Source organism: Amblyomma americanum, chromosome 1 (genome assembly GCF_052857255.1).
Source record: "Amblyomma americanum isolate KBUSLIRL-KWMA chromosome 1, ASM5285725v1, whole genome shotgun sequence".
Classification (NCBI taxonomy): Eukaryota; Metazoa; Arthropoda; class Arachnida; order Ixodida; family Ixodidae; genus Amblyomma; species Amblyomma americanum.
In genome coordinates, this window is record NC_135497.1 from 66,934,570 (window position 1) to 66,958,247 (window position 23,678).

Genomic DNA, 23,678 nt, shown 5'->3' on the forward strand with positions numbered 1-23,678 from the left:
AAGTGCGGTAAGTGCGGCAAGCAGCGAGTGCGAACAAGCGGACGCGGCCGGTAGACGCGGGCGGACGTTCCTTCTGTTCCCACTTCCGGGCGTTTGTTATGTCTTTTGAGTAGAAGTGTACGAAGCTCGTTTTGTATCTCCTTTTGCTTCTCATACAGCTAGGTACTCATGTTTGCATTTTCATTTGGTCTTTTGAAAGAAAAGCGATAGGAAGGGTATAGTAATACTTCGTTCGCAAACAAGATTTTATTACGACCGGTAGCTCTCAGTTGCAGCCTAATCTACGGGTAAGCCTATTGCTGTACTTATTTCTGGTGAAACTTGTATGTAGCTGTGCTTTTTAGCGTCTGAGCAATGTCGGTAGATTCATGATCAGGAAAGCTGAAACTCGTCTTTATTCATTTGTTGCAAAATGCCTTGTACTGATAAAGCATAACCGCCATGCATCACAAATGTAGGGCGCAGGCAGAGCTCTGGCAAAAAGTAGTATACACAACTACTTTTCTGGCCACGACGTGTTTCTGGCTAACGCCCTATAGTCGTTTGTCTTTTTTTTGCCCTTGCAAGTGCTCCTCCGTTATCTCTGTGTTTCCGGAACATCCCCATTGCGCCAGCGTACGTTTAAAATAGGCACTTCTTTGCGCGATTTTTTTATGCGAGTGTTATGAACGCCCAGGTAGAGATGGCAGCGGTAACCATATTGTATCCTGCCATTAAAAAGTATTTCTTGTGGTGCTCCTAAAAGGAAGCTTTCCTTCGAGAAGTGCGAAAGTTGCTTTGGAACTAAATGCTTCACTTGCGTAGCGACTGTGGTTCACATCCTCGTGTAGTATGGTTGTAGAACGTCGTGATATTGGCTCTGGATCTCGGTAGTGCGACCTGGGTAAAGCTATAGCCAATAGTCTGTTGCCTTTAAAATAGCACAAAACTAGCTTACCTAGATAGGCCGATAGATTCAATAGAGTGTTATGCCAGTTTATTACTTGGATCGCGGCTTGCGTATTAACGTAAAAGCAGAGTATTTGCTTGCTGTTTGAAAGTTTCGCTTAGTGTGGTTATACCGTTATACAGCGTAACACCACGCTCCATAAAAGGAGTTAATGTGGATGATGTCATCAGAGTTCTGCTGCTTGTGACTGCAGAACCGTGCAAGTCAAAATTAGCAAAATTTTGATGCGATGTGTGACTGTTCTGTGAAATCTGCGTTTTTGTGTGGCGCCATAGCTGTAAACCCAGCTTCGGGTATATAATAATGTGATAAAAAGAAAGCTCCGACCTGAGGATCGCAGCTTTTTTCTTACCACTCAGCATTTATTGCAAGAGCACTGGTGTGTTTGATACCAGCACAGTCGTGCCTTGTTAATATGGGCACTTTCGTTCATGAGCAAAGCTGTCCATAAACAGAGTTGTTCGTAATAACAGATCTAAAAAAAAATTGTTTACATAAACACCGCGTGATTATTGTCTGCCTCTGTGCATAGTGGTGTCAAGTGAAATTGAAATTAGACCTCATTCTGGGACCTACTGCCCCATTATCCTGGTTGCTTATGCTTGAAATAATGTGTAGCTTGACGCCCCCAGTGGTCTATGATAGGCTTGATGGCGTCCTATGGCTAAATGACCTAACTCCTGCTATGGCTGTTCACATCCCACAAACTGCTACTATACATATCAGCTCTCGTTTGGTTGACAGCTGCCGAGATATTTTTCACAGCCATTCATGCTATACAGAAAATTGTAAGGCACGTTGACTGGGCAGCTTTGTATTGTAAAATACTCAGCATAGTGCAAAGCTTTGCACAGTAAAGCACTAGTCATTTGCACTTTTTACTGCATTCCTCTGGTGTCCTACATTCAAAATGCAGGAACTCAAACATCTGGTTGGGGCATTATATATTTTGTTCTCATCGCCATCCATATTAATATGACAAATACATGGGTCCCAATGAGCTTCCCAGATTTTCTCACTGGACAGCGAGTTTCCATATTAACACTAACTGCGAAATTAATTCCCAAAAAATGTACCAAAATCTCCTATTTTTTTTTTGCAATTTTTGGTGAAAATGACTGTTGTCAGGTTTAAAACACGGGCTAAAGGCACGAAACATGTTGGTGGTGGTGATGATGATATGTGGCTGTTCCCTTTGTATCGGGTGGGTGCAGGACTGTTCCCAAGCCAGGAAAATTCATGAACTACTACTGCCGTCTAGTGTTAAAAATTGCCACCAACGCAATTGTCGACCATAACTAGTCTTTGGCGGTGGGAGGAGTGCAACATCGGGCCGGAGGAGTGTGACTTGTCATTGGCGATATTAGTAAAATATCCCAAGATGAGTACAGCTTGGGGTTGGTGGTTAAAGGGTTAAAAAGGATGCAGGGCTTAAAATGGTAAAAGGTAATGAAAAATTTTATTTTTCAGAAATGGCATATTCAGGTTCAATATACTCTAAAGTGCCTGTCTGCAAAGTTTCAAGGTCTAATTTGATCCCTAACTATAGTTGGGTACAACTTACATCAGTAGTGGAGCTCTGCCCACATTCAGACCCGCCACACAGAATTCTTCCACGACAAAGAGTAGTCCATTGTTAAAACTTTTCTTGTTGGCTGAGTGTAACACTGAGTGCAATGCCCTTGAATTTAAAATGAGTGGCCTTTGTTGTGCTGTGTCAGTAGGAAGGTTTGGAATAGGGGACCCAAAGAAATGGCAGGCCGCTAATGCACAAAAAAGGGTGCTTTTGGTTTCGCATTGGTCCCAAGAAATAAGCCAATAGCTTTGGGCAGCATGACGGCCCCCTTAAGAGTGGAGGCCACTTGCTTTGCCACCAATCAGTTGTCGCTGCTGCAGTGTCCTACTTGCACCTAAAATGAATGATGCATGAAGCAGTTTGTCTACACCACAAAGCTCCAGAAGTAATGTGCTGAAAGATTTAAGATTCCTTCTCGATTTTTAATGGCTGCTAGGCTTAGTGAGGACGCAGTCTGGTTGCCATGGGGATATGTTGAAAAGCGCAAGTTGTTCAAATGGGTAAATGTTCCCGACTTGGGACGTGTCATAAATAATTGATGTTCATCAGACGTGTAGTATGTATCCGTCACCAGTGTCACCAAGTCCGGGCTGTGAGGTGGGTAGGGCAAGGCAGCAGCTCTCATCCTTTTATGATGGCATACCGAGAGTAGTGCACTGATAGCGGAAGTGAATCACTTCTGGTGGAGACTATATTAGAAAGTGATGAGCTGCTGGGAAGGTGTACTGAAAACTTATCTGAATGTAACATCATTCAGTTCCATCGCATGATAAAGTTGCAGCCCTGGGCAAATGAAGAAGCTATTGCATCACGCTGTAACCCAATCTAGCCCAAGTAGACACTTGTTGTTGGTCTCATATTCTCTGATTTTGCTGTGCTGAAACTATATCACATTGAGCTTTTAACTTGAATTTTGGATATTCGTTAAATGGTGCAGCATTGAGCTTTGAGAAAGGACGTCTAAATCTTCTTAACTCACAATCCAAACTGTGTTATATGCGAAATCTGGTTGAACCAGAGGTGCTGATCACCCACATTCTACGAAGCTGACAAAAAAAGGAAGGGGGGGGGGGGGGGGGGGGGGGGGGGGGGAACAGGAGAGACCAAAGAAGAATTAACTCAATTTTGTTCATACAGAGAGGGGACATTCCAGGCAAGTGTTAAGTGATAAGCTGTGATGCAAGCATTGACACTGCAAGCAGGAACACCACCCCAGCCATTACAGTGATACAAGAAGCGACTTTTTTTGCACTTGGTGCATATTGTTAAACTGACCACACCAGGACAGTCTTGTTGAATGACATGACATGACATGCATTGTAATACTGGCAGCATAATGTGGACAACTTATGAGCACTTCAGGTTCAGTGAAGCTGACAAAAGTGCTGTAGGAATGGAAGGAGTGTCCAAAAGTGGCCCCGTGCTATTACTCTGACCCGTAGGGACACCGAGTGGTGCGAGACATGTCCACTATGGAGCCACCGCCAGTTGCACTCAAGTGGGATCCCAAGAATCTAGAGATTAAAACACTTTCTGTGGAGAAGACACTGGAGCCTCTCGTCATACAGGCAAGGAGAATGCCTCTACGCTTGTGGTAGTAGGAGGCTGTTATAGTGAAACCTGTGCATGTTGTTTGGCTAGGTAACAACACTGGTCAACACAAAAGGACCATCAAAAAAGAAGAAAGGCCGCTCCAAGCGGGCCCATGTCCTGGTTGCTGCTGTCGAGCGGGCCACAGAAAACTTCATCAAAAAGGGGGAAGAGATTGCAACAGAAAATCCTGACATTCATCAGGAAATGATGGCAGCTGTGGACGAAGTGCGGAAAACAGGTAAGTAAGGTTGTGCATCTGGGAAGGGACTGGCATGTTTGCTGACGTCTTGCAGGAGAGGCCATGAGCAAGGCCTCGCGTGAGTTTGCGGAGGACCCTTGCTCATCAGTCAAGCGGGGTAACATGGTGCGTTCAGCACGGAACCTTCTTTCTGCTGTCACTCGACTACTGATTCTTGCTGACATGGTGGATGTGCATCGGCTGCTGAAGTCGCTGCGTGTGGTGAGCGCTGCTGGATGTGTGCCTTGCGAAGTTCTTTTGTGGAAACGACGTGTTATCCCAGGTCGAGGATGACTTGGACAAGGTGAAGAATGCATCCAGCCAGTCCGAATTGATGGAGTTTTTCCGAAACTTTGGGGTCAACACTGTTGAGCTAATACAACAGGCTGCACGCAGACAGGCGGTGAGATCTGGCTGCTACCAGTGTATGCTGGAGGAGCACAACTCCACCCTTCTTTGTTGTAGGAGCTGAAGGACTCAAGGTTGCGAGACGACCTTGCTGCTGCGAGGGCAGTGCTGAAGAAAAATAGCATGATGCTTCTTACAGCTTCCAAGGTACTACAAACAGTGGCCTTTTGGTTTGTTGCCTCACAGAACTCGCTTATTGCCCACAGGTCTATATTCGTCATCCTGAGCTTTCAGCTGCTAAGGAAAACAGAGATTTTGTGTTTCGGCAAGTGTGCGAGGCAGTCAACACAATTGGTGACGTTGCACAAGGCCGTGCTGGTGCCCTCGTGCCATCCTACGAGGGCCCTGGGGAATTAGCAGCTGCACTGGATGATTTCGATGTAAGGCCTGTGTCCTAGCCTTGCAGGTATGTTGGGAATACGGTTAATAAGGTTGGCTCCCTTCCTTTGCCTTCTTTATTAGGAGCGTGTTGTTCTGGATCCACTGACATACAACGAACTGCGCACCAGGCCGGCTTTGGAGGAGAGACTGGAGAGCATCATCAGTGGGGCCGCCCTCATGGCTGATTCATCGTGCACTCGTGATGAGCGCCGGGAGCGTATTGTGGCTGAATGCAATGCAGTTCGACAAGCCTTGCAAGACCTGCTGGCTGAGTACATGGCAAGTGCAGGCCGCAAGGAGGATTCCCTGGACAAGGCAGTGGAGCAGATGGGGCGCAAGACACGGGACCTGCGGCGGCAGCTGCGCAAGGCGGTCGTGGACCATGTGTCTGACTCGTTCCTAGAGACGCAAGTGCCTCTCTTGGTGCTGGTGGAGGCGGCACGTGCTGGGGATGAGCGGCAGGTCGAGGAGTATGCGCGTGTGTTTGCCGAGCACGCCCACAAGCTGGTTGAAGTGGCCAGCCTGGCCTGCTCCATGTCCAGCCACGAGGATGGCGTCAAGATGGTGCGTTGTGCGGCTGCACACATTGAGGGCCTGTGCCCCCAGGTTGTGAATGCAGCCCGTATCCTGGCAGCACGGCCACGCTCCAAAGTGGCCCAGGAGAACATGGATGCCTTTCGGGATGCCTGGGAGACGCAGGTGCGTCTTCTTACAGAGGCTGTCGATGATATCACTACAATCGACGACTTCCTGGCTGTGTCGGGTGAGGCTGAGCTTGCACAATATATCTTGCATGGGACCCTAGGAGCATTTGTCTCTTAGTGGCCATCTTCTTGTAACTGTTATAAACAATATTGGTAGTTTAACTTTGGCATGAAGCAGTCCGGGCATTCAGCTTTCAAGCTAAAAGACAGAAAAATATGTTTCTTCAAGAATGCACATGGTTCAGCTATGGCCTAGTGGTGGTGCTTCCCACTGTTGCTAGCCAGAGAGAGAGCTTTGTGGAAAACAGGGATGCTGACCAAATCAGCACTGGGAACATACAGGATTTTTAAGCAGGAAATTGCCAAAGAAAATATGATAATTGTAGGGGAAGCTCTTTGTTGTTTGAGGCCAGGGCAGCAGTTTTGCGGACTAAGACGCATAGAGTCAGGTACCTTGAGATAGACACGTTGTGTGTTGCGTGCAGAGAGGAGGAGGAAACGGCTGAACACTTGATACTTTTCTGTAAAGGGCTTCACCCTACAGTGGAAACCAGCAAGGCTGATTTATCCAAGGCATTGGGGTTTAAGGACAGTGAAGGGAAAGTAGATTTCAAGTGGGTAGAAGTAACCAAGCGAAGGTTATCTGACTGGTGGCTAAAATCAAGAGAAGAGTAAAATTTCATAAGTCATGGCTAGGTGGCTTGAGCCCCCGCCCGATTTAAAGGGTTCAGCCGTATCCATCCATCCATCCAGCCAGCCTCTGGAGCTGCTTGACATACATTAGTGAAAATGCACACTAGAAACTGACTTCATGCCAGTTCTGCCCCAGTCTTCATTGTTGCATGTGTTTTGCACTTCTCAAGCTTATCTTTCCGACATGAACAGGTGCACGAGACATGTTATTTGGTCCCCTAGCATTCATTGTGGTATCATGAGTGTTACATTGGTAAACAGTATCCTAGATATTCTCTTCAGAATTCTGCAGGCTTGGCTATGGAAACAGTGTGCAGTCACTCACTTTAGTGTCAACGTGCGAATATCATGGTACATTGCTTTCTTATAATGGTGTTTGAAGCCAGGAGAACCTATGAGGAAAGAAAATATAGCGTGTGCTACCATTTAAGAAGGCACACAAATCAGATATCTGTGCTTGCAACAATATGGTGCTTGCAAGGGTAGTCTTTCAGGCTTGGCAGTACCATTGACATAGATGAAGTTTGAATGCCAGTCTTTGGACATAGACTTCAGATTCACTTCTCTCTTCTGCAAATAAAGGCATAGCCAACATCCTTTGGACTATTATATTGTTGACAACATTGCTGACAAATAAACTTTCTGTTGCAGAAAATCACATCCTTGAAGACGTCAACAAGTGTGTGCTTGCTCTACAAGAGAATGATGCAGATGCACTGGACCGTACTGCAGGTGCCATACGAGGGCGTTCAGCTCGTGTGTGTAATGTTGTGACCTCCGAGATGGACAACTATGAGCCAGGAATTTATACAGAAAGAGTGCTCGAGGCTGTGGCAGTCCTCAGAGACCAAGGTAGGAATGTTGTCTACACTCGCGTTCATTTACTAAAGCTGTCCTCCCACTCTTTGCAGTTATGCCCAACTTTGCCCAGAAGGTCGAAATGGCAGTAGAAGCGCTTAGTGCCAGCCCCCAGAAGGAGATAGATGAAAATGAATTTATAGATGCTTCCCGCCTAGTTTATGATGGTGTGCGTGAAATTCGCCGTGCTGTCCTGATGAACAGGGTAAGTTATTTTTCAAACAATATGTCACCTATTTACCATCTTGAAATCCTTTATTGTGATGTTGACTCAAGATGGAATGGATGGTTTAGGCAACTGTGGAACCTGGGCCTTTCTTTATTCTCAGAAGAGTAGAACCTGTGAGGACAAGTGTGTGTTTAGGTTTGCTTATTGAACTGTGCCTGTATGAGCTTCCACTGGCTTGCTTCTTGGTGTTGGCTGATGGTTTACGGTTGCTTTGCTGGGTGTTTTTTTTTTATTTTTAGAGTGCAGAAGAGCTGGACTCTGAAACGGAGATTGAGTACGAGGACAACACTTACGAAACACGCAGCAAATGTAAGCTTCTGTCGCTTTGCCGAAATGCTAGTAGGATGACACATTAGCTACATAAGTGCTCCTTCTCTTGTAGCCAGTGCCCACACTGCAGACTATGACGAGTACCCCGACATCAGTGGCATCAACAACACGCGGGTAAGTGCCTAATGTAGCCCTGCAAAGTGGCAGATGCTTCATGTTGTGCTCACATGCAGGACGCGTATCGCCTGGTGTCGGAAGAAGAGAAACAGAAGATTGCTGCTCAGGTGGAGACATTCCGCACAGAGAAGAACAAGTTTGACCGCGAAGTGGCCAAGTGGGATGACACTGGCAATGACATCATTGTGCTGGCCAAGCAGATGTGTATGATTATGATGGAAATGACAGATTTCACCAGGGGCAAAGGACCTTTGAAGACAACCATGGACGTCATCAATGCTGCAAAAAAGATATCTGAATATGGTACAAAATTAGACAAATTGGCACGAACCATCGCAGACCAGGTAATGACATAGTTGCCCTGGCTCTTGCAGAAACACTGACGTGTTTTTCTCTTCACAGTGTCCAGAATCTAGCACCAAAAAGGATCTCATTGCTTACCTCCAGCGTATAGCTCTTTATTGCCACCAGCTCAACATCACAAGTAAAGTGAAAGCCGATGTGCAGAACATCTCTGGGAACCTGATTGTGTCTGGGGTGAGAGGCTGAGATGTTGCTTGACCAGCAGTACTGTCATTAAAGTGCTCATCATTGCTTTACAGCTTGACAGTGCCACTTCCTTAATTCAAGCTGCTAAAAACCTTATGAATGCTGTGGTGCTAACAGTAAAGGCATCCTATGTCGCCTCTACAAAGGCAAGTACTCCTATTTTGTGTGCAACATTGTGCTGTGTACTGAGTTTTTTTTTTTTTTTCCACAGTATCCAAGAAGTGGAGTTGTGAGTGTAAGTATGGGCTATTTTGGATATAGCATTCATAGGTTAGGGAGCAAAAAGTGATGACAGTGTTCCTTTCAGTCGCCAATAGTTGTGTGGAAGATGAAGGCACCTGAAAAGAAGCCACTGGTTCGTCGTGAAAAGCCTGAAGAAGTTCGAGCTAAAGTGCGCAAGGGTTCACAGAAAAAGAACATCGCGCCCATCAAAGCGCTCAGTGAGTTTCAGAGCCTGGCCGAATCAGTCTGAGTGGCATGCCCTCCTGCACGGCCTTTCCTCGTAGCCCCATCCGGTGCTAGGTTGTGAAGAGCCACAAAACGTGGTCACCTCCCCAATAAACAATATCGCCTCCTGCCTTCACCATGTGTATGCAATGTGGCATGCATCCCACCTGCCCTTCTCTGCTCGATTGTGTGTCATCTGTGTGTGTGTGTGTGCTTGCTTTTCTTGTCAAAGTGCCTGTTCATAACCAAGCTAGGGTTTCTATTTGCAGCATGAGTCACTACTACTGCTGTGGCTGTCACTGCTTTCTTGCCCGTTCGAGCGAAGGACGTGCTCTACTTTCTCCTAGCACTTCGTTAGTGGTTTAGAAACAGCTTCATCTCTGTGTGGAAACGTGGTGGGCCCACTACTGCATCCAGTCTCGTAGCAATCGCACCGTATACCTTCCTGTACACGTGGAAAGTCCTGCTAGCATCACTAACCACTCTGTAATCACTACGGTTTTGGCTATTTCTGTCTCTGTATAACAGCACGAGTATGCTCAGTGGCGTTTTGCCTTCATTTTCCCCCTCTGTGATGCTGTTGCAACTTAAAAGAAATCTCTTCATTGTATTATTAGAGCCAAATGAAATATGAATAAATTATACATTTGAAGAGCGCAATTGACCACCTCACCTTCAGTTTGTACTTTCATCTTTGCACTTCCTTCAACCCTGATAAATTCACTACTTACAGTTCCAAATAGGAGAGCCGTTTATGGACTATCTCTTTGTTGCAGTGTTTTGTTTGTAGTATATTATATATTTAAGACATTACACATACTGGGTGTTTCACCCAGGATGTTTTGAAATTTCTAAAAATAGGATTAACATTGTTGGCACTATAGTGCATCAATACGTGCCAACTAGTGGGTTAACTAATGCTCATTTACTTACTCGTGTAGCCCACTGTATGTGCAGGCAGGGCAACATTTTTTTTTGTCTGGAAAAGTATGCAGGCAATATCCATATCAGTTATGTGCACTGAAGGGGCTGCTTCGCCTGCAAGCTTTTCAAAAGCTCATTTATTTTGACGCGATATGGACAAAATTTGGCTGCAGTGCCAAGGGCAAGTGCATTCTCGAAATTTTAAAAACTGATATGGATATTATTTATGGTGGGTTGCAAACCTTAAAAAGAGACCAGGAGTAATAGCCTAGAATGTATTTACTCCATACCAATTGGCATTTTTAACTGCATTCTGACTCGCTACGTTGAAAAGAGCCTGTTCTTAACTGTGGAACATCTTCGGTGAAACACCCTGTATATGTGGACCACAGGAACCTTGTGTGTTCTGTTTATGGTTACTCTTTACACAGACTGCCATGTGCACCCCCCCTTTTTTAAACTCCTTCCATTGTGCCTATGAGAGTGTCTGGTGGTACTCTTCGGTGTGCACACTAGTGCAGTTTTTTCTGGCTCTGTCAATATTCGTTGTCTTCTGAATCACTTCAGTTATGCATAAAGAAAATGCCGTGAAAACTGGTCTGGTGTGCTGCACCAAGGGTTCCATAAGTTTTATTTACAAAGACATGTATCATGCTGTGGAAAGCCACACTTTGGGACATTAAACCCCAATAGACCTTTGTACACTAATAAAAACACAATTTTCTGTAAACCTATCTTGATGAATAAAAATGTCCGCACCTTGATTATATCATACAATTTCACTGGGAAACACTTGTACGTTGCTCAACGTACTGCACGGCACGTTGCTTCACTTCTTTACATGATGCTGCATCACCGTACTGCTTCTCAAAGTCCAGCCATTTTTTAAACAGAGACTTCATTTTCTTTGGGTTCAGGTTCAGTGATGTGGCCTTCTCAAAGGCTCTCCTGTGGGTAAAAATAATACATTAGATTAAGGAATTGCACTTTAGTTTGTAATCAGAATGGCAGCAGCACATTAGAGTCTGATAAAATGAAAGAATGCAGCAGCAAAATGGCCCTCCAGTCAATGGTGTCGACAGATTTTCGCGTTGCAGTTAATCCCTTTATGACCACATTTTTAATCGAGACGTTGAGACTGGCAGTGGCTGCCACTGGCTGGAGGGCCTCCTCTGATGGGCATTTGCCGCTTTGCTCTTGAGTTGTATCCCAAATATTGCAAATGTTAAAGCTGCCTTCTGGCAGTTACTCACCGTGCATTATCGAGGTCACAGTGTTTTATGAGCATGTCCACATAGACCAGCCACAGGTCTGTACGCTTGGGGTAGTTGTCCAGAATACTGATAAACATGCTTCTCCCCCTTTCAGCTTCACCATGCTTGAATTCCATTTGTGCAAATTTGGATATGATTCCTACATCTATACAAAAGCATGGCAAACAAAATGTTTATATCAGAATCTGCTGCACTAAAAGCAAAACAAATGCTAATGAGCACATTTATGCAGGACAGAACCAAATTATTTAAAGGGACCATGAAATGTTATACACTGACGCTAGGAAAAGCACACAAGCGATCGGTATTCTATCACTTGTCATGGCACCGTAAAATTTTTTAAGCTAACTTTATTAGCACCGAAAATATCAGCGAGTAAAAATGACACTCCCCCTGAACTCCTACAGGCTGAAGCGCCAGAAAAAAATGTAAACTGGTCAGAACTGCACCCCTCCACGCCTCATCTAGCCCCATCCCGCCAACACCACATGGGCATGCCCATTGTGAAGGCTCGCCGGGTCTGCCCACTGGCGTGGTATGGGTAGGGGATGGGTAATTGCTAGGAGCTACTGCGAGCGGAGATTTTTAGAAATTAATTGACTAATACTTACGAACACCACCTCTATAGATCTGCAGCACAAGAACATGACCATCAAAATCATTTCAGGGTCCCTTTAGTACTGAATGTCGTTCGGAAAATGTCGCAACATTTATTAGCCAATTTATTTATGCACACTGGAATGGAAGAAACCAGGTCTCAATGTGGATCACTTGTTTTCACTACCACACAGACAACTTCAATTATTTTTGAAAAAGAAGTGGCGAGCCTACGTATTGCCATGCTTAAGGACTGGTACGGTTTTCAAAAGTTAATGATGGCAGCAAAAAGAAAAAAAAAGCAGACAAGTACACTGCAAAGGAGTTGTTTAAGAAACCTTATGCAACCCAGATGCTGCAATATGGGATAAAGCAGGCATTTCATCAATGAGAGGTAAACACACTTAACTGCCTTCAGGAGTTCCTACAACTAGTGCTCACTAATATTGTGCCACCTGCATTTGTGAGCCTTCCACATGTCTGTACAAAAAGCGATTGGCACAACCTCAGTGCAGGTCTAGCCTTCATGATCAATAAAGACTATGGATTCCACTCAACACATGTGTACGTGTCTTTTCACTTGTTCAGTGTATTTGTGCCATTTTGCACTTCCAAAACTCTGTGGCACTTAATACAGCGCTTTCAAAAGGGAAACAGCAAAGTAAGCCAATAGCTGGCTCTGCTATAAAAGAACTGTGCTACAAATGGGTAGCCAAACTTGTGTTGCCTTAACAATAGCACATGCAAGAACAAATCTTTCTGATGTGTCAAAATGACATTGGGCCGTGGAAGACGAAGCCATGTTCACGAAACAATTTGGTTTTCACACGGAATCAAACTCTCATTATATTCATAGCTGCATTGTATTTGTGTAAATTGCAGTACTTCCACAGGACTCAACAAAATCGAAAACTAACCTGATAAGTGAAAATAATGACAAAGGGACGATAACAGCCGAACGGAAGGTATTTCTGATTATTTTCTACACCAACGCTGTGTTAAGCAAGTAGCCAAATAATTTAATATTGGACAGCTTTCTCAGAGCCACACCATCACCAATAGCTCATACAGTAAGAAGCTGAAATATCAGATTTTTGCTGGTTTGCATGATGTTACTATAAAGGAGTTCTACTATATATGATTTTTTTTCTTCAAAAATAAGCCAAACCAAGAAAAACGCAAAAGTTTGTTATCCGCACAAACTGTAGTGCTATCCAAGCTGATAAATGCTTTACATGTCGGAGCAACTCGCACCACGTTGTAATGAAAAATTATGCAATTAATTTAGTCAGTATCGGCATATAACTTTGGATTTGACTCTTTTCAATCTGAAACTGGATTTGCTCAGTTTAGTTCTGAAACCTTTTTTTCCAGAGTTGTTTTCAAGCTCTGTTTGCAAAAAAATAAAGCTTAAAAATGACTATGGTGTGAATCCAACACAAAACCAATTGTAACATTCAGAGGCACTGCTGTACAGTCAAACCTCGATATAACAAACACGGGTATTAAGAATTGACAGCTGTGTTGAACGTAGTTGACCATAAAACGGACATGCTGAACTGCCAAGCACAAAGCTGTGCCCACTTGGATGGCAGACGGCAGGCTGTGCCTCACTACACAAATGACTGGTGGTGATGCGGCAAACGTTCACGCCAAGGTTTGCGCTTTAAGGTGTATCCAGACGACGGACCACAGACCTGTTCTGGCCCCCGGACTAGCGGTCACGTGGGGTTTCGCTTCCGGTCTACGAGGTCCGCGCATGGTCTGCTGGCCGGATCGGGCGAGAAATGCGAGAGCATTTTTTCTGGCGGCGGACCACGGACGTTTTAGCCTACTCGCACACATCAAGTCTGGCAACTGCACCACACTGCTCTTTCCCAACTCAGTGCTCCCGGCAGTCGAGGGGACGCCAGCGAAAGTAGTTTTGCTTCCACTGTTAACATGTCAATGTGGTCGGACGACGCAACGTTTTACTTGTTAGCCTTAGTACAGCTTTATGGTTCGTTCATAATTGGGCATTCGGCGCCGAGCGCGAGCGAAATTAGTCGCAACGTACATAGATATGGTTAGAAAAGAACAATTTACGCTGTCTACATGCCACAAGCGTATGCTCTTTCATGTACGCTAAACGCAGGTATTTTTCGGCACGTTGCAGCATTTGTCACATTTCCCACTTTTAGTTCAGCGTATGCAAACACAGACGGAAGGATATGCTCAGCCTTGTGGCGCCATCTAGTTGTTAGGATGGGTAACTATTCCTGTCAACAAACGTACGCTACACTTAAGCCTAGAAGAGGCACAATCGCAACTCTAAATAAAAAATAAAGCAAACATTTCACTCATACGTCATCTTATAGGCGAGGTGAGACCAAGCGAGAAATGGGTGCGCCATTTATTGCTAGTGAATGCAACAAAAAAAAAAGGCAGCAACAACGATGAATCCAGTCCGAAGCGAGCGGTCCTGTTTGGAAGCGCGCCGGCATATTCGCCGCCGTGGGAATGCTACCTCCTCCTCACCACGGCAGAAATCTGTCCCGTACCGATCGAGCTTTTCGCTGGGTATTTAGGCAGAATCTCTGCCGCGGTCGCGGATTCTGCTTGTTTTCGCCACCGAATGTCGAAGCGTGAGACAAGCGTTCCTGCAGGCTGATCAAAGAGGCTTGGCCCGCCTCGTCGTCTGCTCTTTTGGTCCGTCGTGTGGATGCTGTCGCCGGCCAGACCCGGCCGGGCCACGCGTGGTCGACCCCACGAGATCGGTCTGCCGTCCAGTTTTTCATACGACATTACTATAATGCGGGAAAGTCACCGAAGCTGCCGTTTGACCTGCCGCCTTGGCGTGCTGTGCGGGGAAGCCGTCTGACGTATGGTGCTCAGTTCTTGGCGGCCTCCGGAATTGTCGCGAGCAGCATTGAAACGGCGCTCAAGCTTTTGAAAAGGTCCTTTCCAGCCGCCATCCTTTCACGCACTAAATTGCACTTCTCCAGTGCAAGTTATTGGCAAAATTTTGTATTACTAATTTTGGCTTTATCAAACTATTTTACAATTTTTTTACCTGCACCGCTATAACGAGGTTTGACTGTAAATGCGAATATAACAGGCTTTTGTCACACACTCATGTGACAGCCTTTTTTTCATGTGTTCCTACTTCAGCAGCGGAAAAGTAGACTAGCTAGAATGTATGAGATCTAGAATATACGTAGTTTGCTTCACCGTAGCATTCTACATTCATGAGTGGTAAAAAAAAAAGGTAGATGCATACAGGACGTAAAACAATGGGATAACTGCTAGTATTGCTGATTCCTGTCTGCCTCTGCTATTGTGCTTGTAATAATGAATTGAAAAAGCCATTACCAACTAGCCCAACTAAACACTTTAACGTTCACTTTAGCAGAGGCACTTTTTTCTTCATCGGGCTAATGATATCGTCGTTAATGTCACCTTCTGGGTTAGTATCTTCCACTGACCTCTTCACATCCTTCGCAGTCGATGAGAAAGTAATGCTGGGGAAGGAATAAATGAAACCATGCTCCAAACAGTCTGACCTATGAGGCTGAAGCTGACAAAGAAGGCTCTCACGAGTGGATTTGGCTCATTTTAATTTGTATATCGGCATGATCTGGCTCATTTTTGATTTGACATAGGATAAGCACACAGATTTTCTGCAGCTGAATAGTTGGTTTTATGGGGTTTAATGTCCCAAAGCAACTCTGGCTATGAGGGACGCTGTAGTGAAGGGCTCCGCAAATTTCGACCACCTGGGGTTCTTTAATGTGCACTGGCATCGCACAGTACACGGGTCTCTAGCATTTTGCCTCTATCAAAATACGCCGGGGCCGGGATTGAATCGGCATCTTTCGGGTCAGGAGCAGAGCACCATAACCACTGTGCTACTGCAGCAGCTGCTGCTGAATATTCGTCACTGTTTAAATGAAGCTTTTGTTTCCAGAAGAAGAAAAGCTCACAGAATGCAGTCTGCATTCCATGGTGGATTCGCAACCACTGTGGTCCAGCCAAAAAAAACCTGACCGATGATTCAGGTACTCCCTAATGCGAAATTTGAATGCAGCTCATTTTGTGATATGTTGAGGCAGAAAACTTGGAAAACTATCACATTGAACGAACACCCCTCAGTGGTGTAGAGCGGCACGGTGCAACCCTTGCCCGGTTGCGACACCCTCATTCGCTGCTCCCTGCGAGAACACATTGCAACATGCTGGTCTCATTGCTTCAAGGAGGAACGCTGAAGCCACAAAAGAAGTGTCTTCGCTTGGAGCGGATCACGAGGCGTGCGGCCCACACACTCGGAGTAGCATGTACCCGTTCCCAAGGTAAACGGCGTGCACTCCACAAACGGCCCCCACAGACGTCTGTCTATGTGCTGGTTGGCCGGTCGGCTGCTGATTCATGGACTGGCAGTTCTGTGGTAATATTTTGCTGATTTGAACATAATCAGCCATGCACCACTGCAGCAATAAAGGGGCTTGCAATCACTGCGCAAGGAATCACCTCACATGGGCAAGGCAGTGTAGTTCGTCATTTCTCATAAACCCTCTAATGTGTGCAGCCTGCAACAGAAGGGTTGCTGGGGTATTTACTTGCTACCACATCCATTGCAGTCACTTCTGCGCATTCTAAGCATGATGGCTATCTGTAAAAGCATTTATGAGGCCATTACGCAACAGCCGGCACAAACTGAGTGTGATTTCTCCCACCTGCCCCTGCTGTACCTTCCACCTCCTTTCTTCACCTTCCACTCTTCCACCCCTACCTCCAACTCTGCCTTTTCATTCTTGCCCTCCCTTTGTTACCGCCCTACTTTCTGCCTTCGCCATGCTGTTCTCTTTGCTATAGTAGCTCTGCTGGTTGCTCTGATGACAATGACTCGCAAGCCAGAAACAGGTGCCTAAGAGCTGCGCTCAAAAATTATCTTCCTGTTGTCTTCAACATTATTCCTCCAAGGGAGCCTGAACACGTGCACCAAGCACTCCCAACACGGCAGAATATATGGGTTAACCACCCGGTAATGTCACCCTAACCAGCCAGCAGCCACATCTTCCAGCGCTTTGGATATAAGGGCCTGGAGAAATACTGCCGTAGAGGACTCAGAATATTTAAAGGAATACTGAATAAAAATCTGGAAATACTGAGAAAGCGCAAGATTTTCATTCGTAAGGTATGATTACCCAAATATACAGTCATCACTCCAGTTATTTTTGAGCTGATGGCTGTATTTTGGATGTTTTGTGAGCAGCCGCCAGGCTGCACTCAGTGCGCGCCTGCCTACGAGCTGGCAGGCATGATGTCAAGCCTAGCCTGAGCAGTTTTGTAGACAAACTGGCTTGGCAGTGCGCAGTTCAGGCATCTGCGCCCGCTTGTTCCTCTGGTGGGCGCGAGATGGTGCTATCAGGACCATCTCTGCGAAAAGTTGCTTTTTTGGTTCGCCGTCGCTATGGAGGATGGGGATTTCCAATTTATTCTGATTGAGTCAGGCAAGTAGTCACTCAAAGTATAAAACCACGAGATGAAGGAAGAGAATCTTGAAGCGTGGACACAAGGAAGTCAACTGAAATGAACTGTACAATAAAGCAAGAGCACGCCAAACATGTTAACCTTCGTGCAGTCCATGCTGGCTATAGCTTGCGATGGGTACAGTTGATGTCACATTCCATATTGTGAGAGCTTTCACATGAAGCCGCTAGGTGCAGCGGTTGAGAAATATTCATGTAAATAACTACTTTCTGCTCATCTCTGTTTCAAAAGAGTGTTGTTCTGGTCACTCTCAGTGCCACAGCTATCATATGGATCAGAAATCTCTGCGGCAGGTTTTTGCTCATTATTCCTTTTACCGTGTTTTCTATGGTTGGCTGAAGCTGACACACGCCATGGCAAAACCAGGTGTGCGCTAGCCATTTCATTTCAAGTACCCACTCAGGATTGCTACCCCACATCATGCACAAGCACGCCGGCTGCAACGGCGCTAGCACTTGCTGGCAGTGGACTAAACCACCAGCTGCATTTTCCTAGGTTTACACGACGGCAGGCAAGCCCGATGGCATGTGATGGCATGATGGCTGACGGCGGAGGGAACGAGCTGGAGGGAGAGGTCGTGTGTCGCTGAGTTTTAGACTGCTGGCAAGCCAGGCAGGAACGGTGCCAGGAGCGCACGTCCTTGTTGATGCCGGACCAGACGTAACATTTTGTGAGAAGATGCGGCACGATGAAGGAAATGATTGATTTACTGGCTGAAGTACTAGAATGTGCAGCTGAACGGTGCGTTGCACCGGCAAGAGGATGGGGCTCAATTCGGCCGCACTTCGGCGTCATCATCTTCGGCAGCTGGTGCTGCTCCTGCTGCGTAAGGCCGCTGCTACTGCTACAAGGTTACCGGCATCTCCGATTACTTGAGTACCATCGCGTGTAGGTCAACCTTTCTTGGGGAAAAACAACCATGCAATATGCCCGAGGTAGTTTTAGACGAGCGGCGGGAGTACGCTCCCCCAGTCGGCGACGATTTATGGCAGGACCCATGGCGCTCCAGGCATAAAAAAAAAGTTAATTTGTATGCAAATTGGATACGCTAAGAAAAATTCAAATTGCGCACTGTTTACCTGATTCGTTTGCGCTGCGGTCGCTTCCTAGGGTGAGAGATTTGTAGTACGAGAACAAATCTCCGATAATCTCTGAGGCGTGCATTGCGCCAGAATCCAAATTTACAGGACTATTTGCAGTTCAGTTTGCCGCTATAGTAAGTTGGGCCGCATGCAAGTTCATGCCTTCAATACTGCTTATCCGTTTGGGAAATGACGACAAAAACCAATATAGATAAATTATTTGTTTTAGAGAAATGCATATTACGCATTATTGCGAATGCACCCTTCACGGGTCATTCCGCTCTGCTTTTTAAGAACAATGTATTAACAATCGGAAACCTCATTACAGGAAAACAGCAATTACAATATTCCAGGCAATCAAGCTTAATGAGAGAGAATTCCTTCGAAAATACCTCCCGAACGAACAGGAATATAACACGAGGTACACAACTTACAACAAGGGTAAAATACGAACTAATTATGGCATGCAACAGCAATCATTTGTTATACCAGATTTTTTAAATCGCCACCCTGCCATTATAACCTTAGTAAATCAATCATCTTCATTAGCAGTCTTCAGAAAAAAGTTGAATGCATACTTGTTGTAACTTTAGGAGGAATTTGACTACTTAAATCATGTCCAGTTGCTATGCTTTGAATGCCTGCATTATATTTTTTTAACCCCACAATGCCACTCTGTGTCAATGCCTGTATTATTTTTACCGTTTTTTTTTCTGCTCTTCATGTGACTGATTCATTTTTTTTTTCTCGCCCTATGCTGAGGTGTTGTGTGCACTGAGAGACTGACAATCGTCAGGCATCCATGTCTTTTCGTCAGCCTCTTAGACAGACGTGTACTTTTTTTTTGTGCCTTGTTTGCCTGAAACAAACATTCAAACATGTAGGACAGGATGGAGCACCGTTTTTTCACTCTTGATCGCTATTGGCTTCAGATTACTACTCTTGTGATCGCATCATTTAGCGTTAACTGCTTTGAAGTGCAGCGGCAGGATGATGCAGGAGGGAGGGAGGGTTGGGTGGTACTTGCACCAACATGTATTTGGTGTCAACTTTTTTCTTTTTTTTTTGGCCAGCAGGGGCTATGAGTTGGGAGGGTAGACTGCAGGGCGGCAGTGCATGGTAATCTAGATATGGTAACATGGAAGTTTTCGGGGATACGGTGGCCGCAGCCGGCAAAGGACAGGGTAAATTGGAGAGACACGGGAGAGGCCTTTGCCCTGCAGTGGGTAAAGTCAGGCTGATGTTCATGATATGGTAAGCAAAGTATGTGCAATAAAGGTAGTGCGTTTTCACGATGAAATTTTTCGCCTGGTCCCATTCTTTTCTTGCTGTGCTTGGTTAATTCAAAAACCCAGTTAATTCGAATATTTTTCGTGGTCCCAGTGACTTCAAATTAACGGGGTTTTACTGCACAGTATGATACAAAAAGTGCTTGCAAATGACTATTACTGTTTGAGATAATTCACTTCAATTCAAACTGAACTTTTGGCAAGGCCAACTACGAGCAATGTGCACTTACGTTCCCTGCTTGGCAGGCTTTTAAGGGCTCGTTGCAGAAGGGCTCTGCAAGCCTCAGCCTGGTTGAACTTCATGTAGAAGAGCCCAAAGCTGAGCCAAACATCTGCATGCTGCTTGAACTTGTTTAGCATTTGCTTGTACAGCTGTTCAGCTTGCTGCAAAAAAAAACAAAAACAATTTTATCACACAGTGGAGACCAAACAAATGGTGTTAAAGCTGGCTGTAGTACCACTATGATAAAGTGGAGCATGTGCACAAGCAGATACGCCCACACACACATACTGAGTCACTCATGCACTCAACTAGTAAAATGTGAAGATGTCCCACTGGCATGCTCTTTTCGACTACATGTGGTGAGGTTTAAAGGAGTATCGACACCAAAATTTTAGTTGCATACTTTCTTGTTTGGAATAATGCGCAAGATACAGTAGCCGACGGGTAATTTGGACTCCAATAATTCGGACCTCGATGAGGTGCCGTCAGTCACCCCATAGACGTGCATACATATTCGCGACAGATATTTCGACTTCAGAAGTCCGAAAGCTCGATTTTCCGGACTAATTTCAGTCGCCTGTGGGCCAAAATCGGCCATCTTATCGTCTTTTCACCGGCGCAGAAGGCGCCACCATGGATTGAGGTGGATTTACGCTGCAGTTGGATTGACTTGACATACTTTCGGTACCTCATTGTTGCCAGTAGAGGTCCCTGCGATCTCCGACACTTTGAGGTAGCAGCCGCATTGTCAACGCCATCAAATTGCTCCTGTCGCCGAAGTTGTCGCGGGCAGTTATCGCTTGTCCCATACGTTGAAAATTAATTGGTTGTAGGGGGAAGGAAATTGTGCAGGAGCTATCTCACATCTCAGCGGGAAGAGATAAAAGAGGGACTGAGAGAAGAAAGAGGTGCCGTAATGGAGGGCTCCGGAATAATTTCGACCACCTGGGGATCTTTAACATCGCACAGCACACGGGCGCCTTAGCGTTTTGCCTCCATCGAAAACGCGGCCACCGCGGTCGGGATCCAACCCGGGTACTCCGGATCAGTAGCCGAGCGCCCTAACCACTGAGCCACCGCGGCGGGTCTCATACGTTTGCCATTCGTCGTTTCGTCACTTGGGTTCCTCTGACCGCGTCGACCGAGTGGCGCTCAGTCTTCACGAAGTTACATCCGTTCGCCGTTTTGTGATTGCGTCCAGCGGTTCTGCCGCTTTGCACAAAAAGTGCCTTATCTTTGCGTGTGTTTGACGAGCGGTGTGGTGCACACTCGGGTTGTGGACAACATGGCCCCGCCGGGTCCGTCAAAGAAGCGTGGGAAGTATTCCAACTAAATGCGGTGACCTTGCTGTCTAGCGTGTACAGTGAAAGCACAACTTTGGCGCAAATACAGGTGCAAATCGTCGCCAGCAAGAGAAATTTGTCGCGAGGTAAAATCAGTGACATTATTAAGCCGATTTCATCTCAATAAAGTGTTTTTTTCTTGTACTTCACGGATTTTTCGGACTGTTCGATTATTCGGACCATTTTCCGGGTCCCTTCGAGCCCGAAAAATCAGTCGGTGACTGTATTAATAACGCATGGATCACAACATGGGATTTGCTTATGCCTGACAGATAATTTACAAGTAAATTACAATGGAACTTTTCATCTTTCAGTTTCAACAGCTCAATGGTAGCTATGGCATCTTTAATTCATGCCATGCGAGGCATTAAAAACTGCAATGTAATCGCTGCTTTGTTGTTTTAATTCGCTACCATGTTTACACCAGCCTGCCCCAAGAGCCAGAATGATAATGAATGAAGAAGCAGCAATAACATCTATATTTTTGTGTGTGTGCGCGCGCTTGCCTCATGCAACCTGTACTAAACTTTCATGTATAACCACGATTTGGCTGTTGAAACTGAAACCAAAACTGAGAAAATTTTCACTATATACTGAAGGAACATAAGTGTATTCCATGTTGCGATTTACATTTGATAATGCCTTGCGCATCATTAAAAAAAATGCAACCCAAGTTGGTGCCCGGCTTTCTTGATGCCCTGAAGCCTCATATGCCAGGTGCCATGTAAAAATGAGGCATTGCTTTCTGCCTCTATATATTTCAGACTGCCACATGCCTGCTGTATGCTATATGAAGTCTATTGCTGCGGTGGCACCAAGCTTAACCATCAATACAGCTCAAGACCATTTACAACGTAACTGCTTATGACGTGGGACCGCATTATATTCGGCTTTTTGTGACAACCGCTTCGCTTCCCATAGAGTTCAATGTATTGGCGTACTGCTTAATACGCGGGAGCGCGTAACCGGAGACCACGTATAGTGCGGGAAAGCCTGATGGCCCGCGTACTGGCGCGGGCCCGTGGGTACCAGCGGGCACGAGGAGCGTGCTTCCCAGATTGCACAAGAAGGGGGCAACAGGCAGGGTGGGGGAGCGTCGTCAGCATGGTTTAAGGCAACGCATTTTTCCTCTCACTCTCCGACGTGCCTCCGTTGGGCAGACTGATTGGACAAAACCTGAAAGCACATGATGGCACGGCCAGACGGGCATGCTAAAGCGGCAGCTGCGCCAAGTGCGCACCGCGCGCACGTGCGGCAGCATCTTGTCACGCCTGAGCCCATGAGCGAGGTACGTGTCGTCACGAGTAGCAAAAAGTTAACGTAAGCAAGTCTGCTGACAACGTGAGCAAGTCTACCAGCCTGGGCTGTCTTCAGTTTCAATAGCGTCTGCTCCTCCGAAATTCAAGAAATGGCAAACTCTCGAAACTAAGCAGAGCATTGTGAGGGACGTCGAGAGCGGTTTGAAAAAGGCTACGGTGGTAAAAAAGTATGGTGTTGCCGATGCTACTGTGTCTGCCATTTGAAAGAACAGCGACAACTTGCGACAACAGCTGCAGGAAGACTCCGCGTCGCTTGTAAGGAAAAGGATTCATGCGTCAAAGTACGAAGATGTCGCCACTTTGTCTGAACGGTTTCGCGAGGTTTGGACCCAAAGCGTTTGTGAGTGGCTCGATATTGCAAGCCAAGGCCGGGTGCCTTTGGGGCATGATGGCTTCAACCCACTGAACGGTTGGATTCAGCGTTTCAAGGACCGGCACGAGATGAGCTCGTCGTCGTCGTCGCCGACCCTGACAGCGTTGTGTGTGTGAAGTAACCGCCACAGATGAAGACATCGTGGCAGTGGTGCGCGGTCGCAATTAGCGTCTATCCGAGTGAGTGAAAGTGCAGCAGGATTTTCGTGAAAAGACGCGCTCGACTGTTGCAACAAACTGCGCCTCTACTACGTTCAGAGAAACCTCAGTGGGCAAGCACTCAAGTGCCTCTCTGTTTTTTGAGATGAAGGCATTAGCAACGCAGTTCAATCGCAGCGCCAGACTAAAATAACATCGTTCTTTCATTCATTACGACGCTTCAACAAAAAGATCAAATAAACGTCTTTGTTGCCTGCGATTGCAGTGTTGTGTGTCTGATGCGTTGTCAGGTGCCCTTTGAAAGGTATAGGCTGGCCATTCTGAAAACGCGAATGCATGAAAAAGTTGCGTTTTGGTTACAGTGCAATACCGATTATAATGCAGATTTTCCTGACTCGCGCGGTATGCGTTATAAGCAGTCTGTGCTGTATTTCATTAGTATTTCCAAAGCAGTTTCAATTCTGAAAATTACAAGGCATGTTCAAAATGTTGCAT

The 23,678-nt window shown here is 45.9% G+C and overlaps 2 protein-coding genes across 6 annotated transcripts in view; one reads left to right on the plus strand and one right to left on the minus strand.

The window, feature by feature from the left end:
* The first annotated feature begins 23 nt into the window (after window positions 1-23).
* On the plus strand, window positions 24-10,763 carry alpha-Cat (catenin alpha). Of its 4 annotated transcripts, none has more exons than XM_077645790.1 (18): window positions 26-162; window positions 3,968-4,093; window positions 4,167-4,356; window positions 4,412-4,578; window positions 4,640-4,759; window positions 4,822-4,911; window positions 4,971-5,144; window positions 5,227-5,908; window positions 7,194-7,394; window positions 7,454-7,605; window positions 7,869-7,938; window positions 8,012-8,073; window positions 8,133-8,420; window positions 8,479-8,613; window positions 8,679-8,771; window positions 8,837-8,860; window positions 8,933-9,065; window positions 9,342-10,763. In XM_077645790.1, the coding sequence occupies exons 2-18, from the start codon at window positions 3,989-3,991 to the stop codon at window positions 9,344-9,346; spliced, it is 2,691 nt and encodes an 896-aa protein (XP_077501916.1). In that variant the 5' UTR covers window positions 26-162; window positions 3,968-3,988; the 3' UTR covers window positions 9,347-10,763. The 4 variants fall into 4 exon arrangements, with proteins under 4 accessions (XP_077501913.1, XP_077501916.1, XP_077501915.1 ...); XM_077645789.1 differs by having other exon boundaries at window positions 30-287; XM_077645787.1 differs by lacking the exon at window positions 9,342-10,763 and having other exon boundaries at window positions 24-162; window positions 8,933-9,208.
* Rrp5 (Ribosomal RNA Processing 5) overlaps window positions 10,600-23,678 on the minus strand; it is an 88,706-nt gene continuing 75,627 nt past the window's right edge. For both annotated transcript variants that reach the window (XM_077645785.1, XM_077645786.1), the window contains exons 31-33: window positions 19,998-20,151; window positions 11,250-11,415; window positions 10,600-10,944 (exon numbers count right to left, since the gene is read on the minus strand). In XM_077645785.1, the coding sequence (XP_077501911.1) occupies window positions 10,776-10,944; window positions 11,250-11,415; window positions 19,998-20,151 (489 nt within the window). In that variant the 3' untranslated portion in view covers window positions 10,600-10,775. The remainder of the gene's footprint in view (window positions 10,945-11,249; window positions 11,416-19,997; window positions 20,152-23,678) is intronic.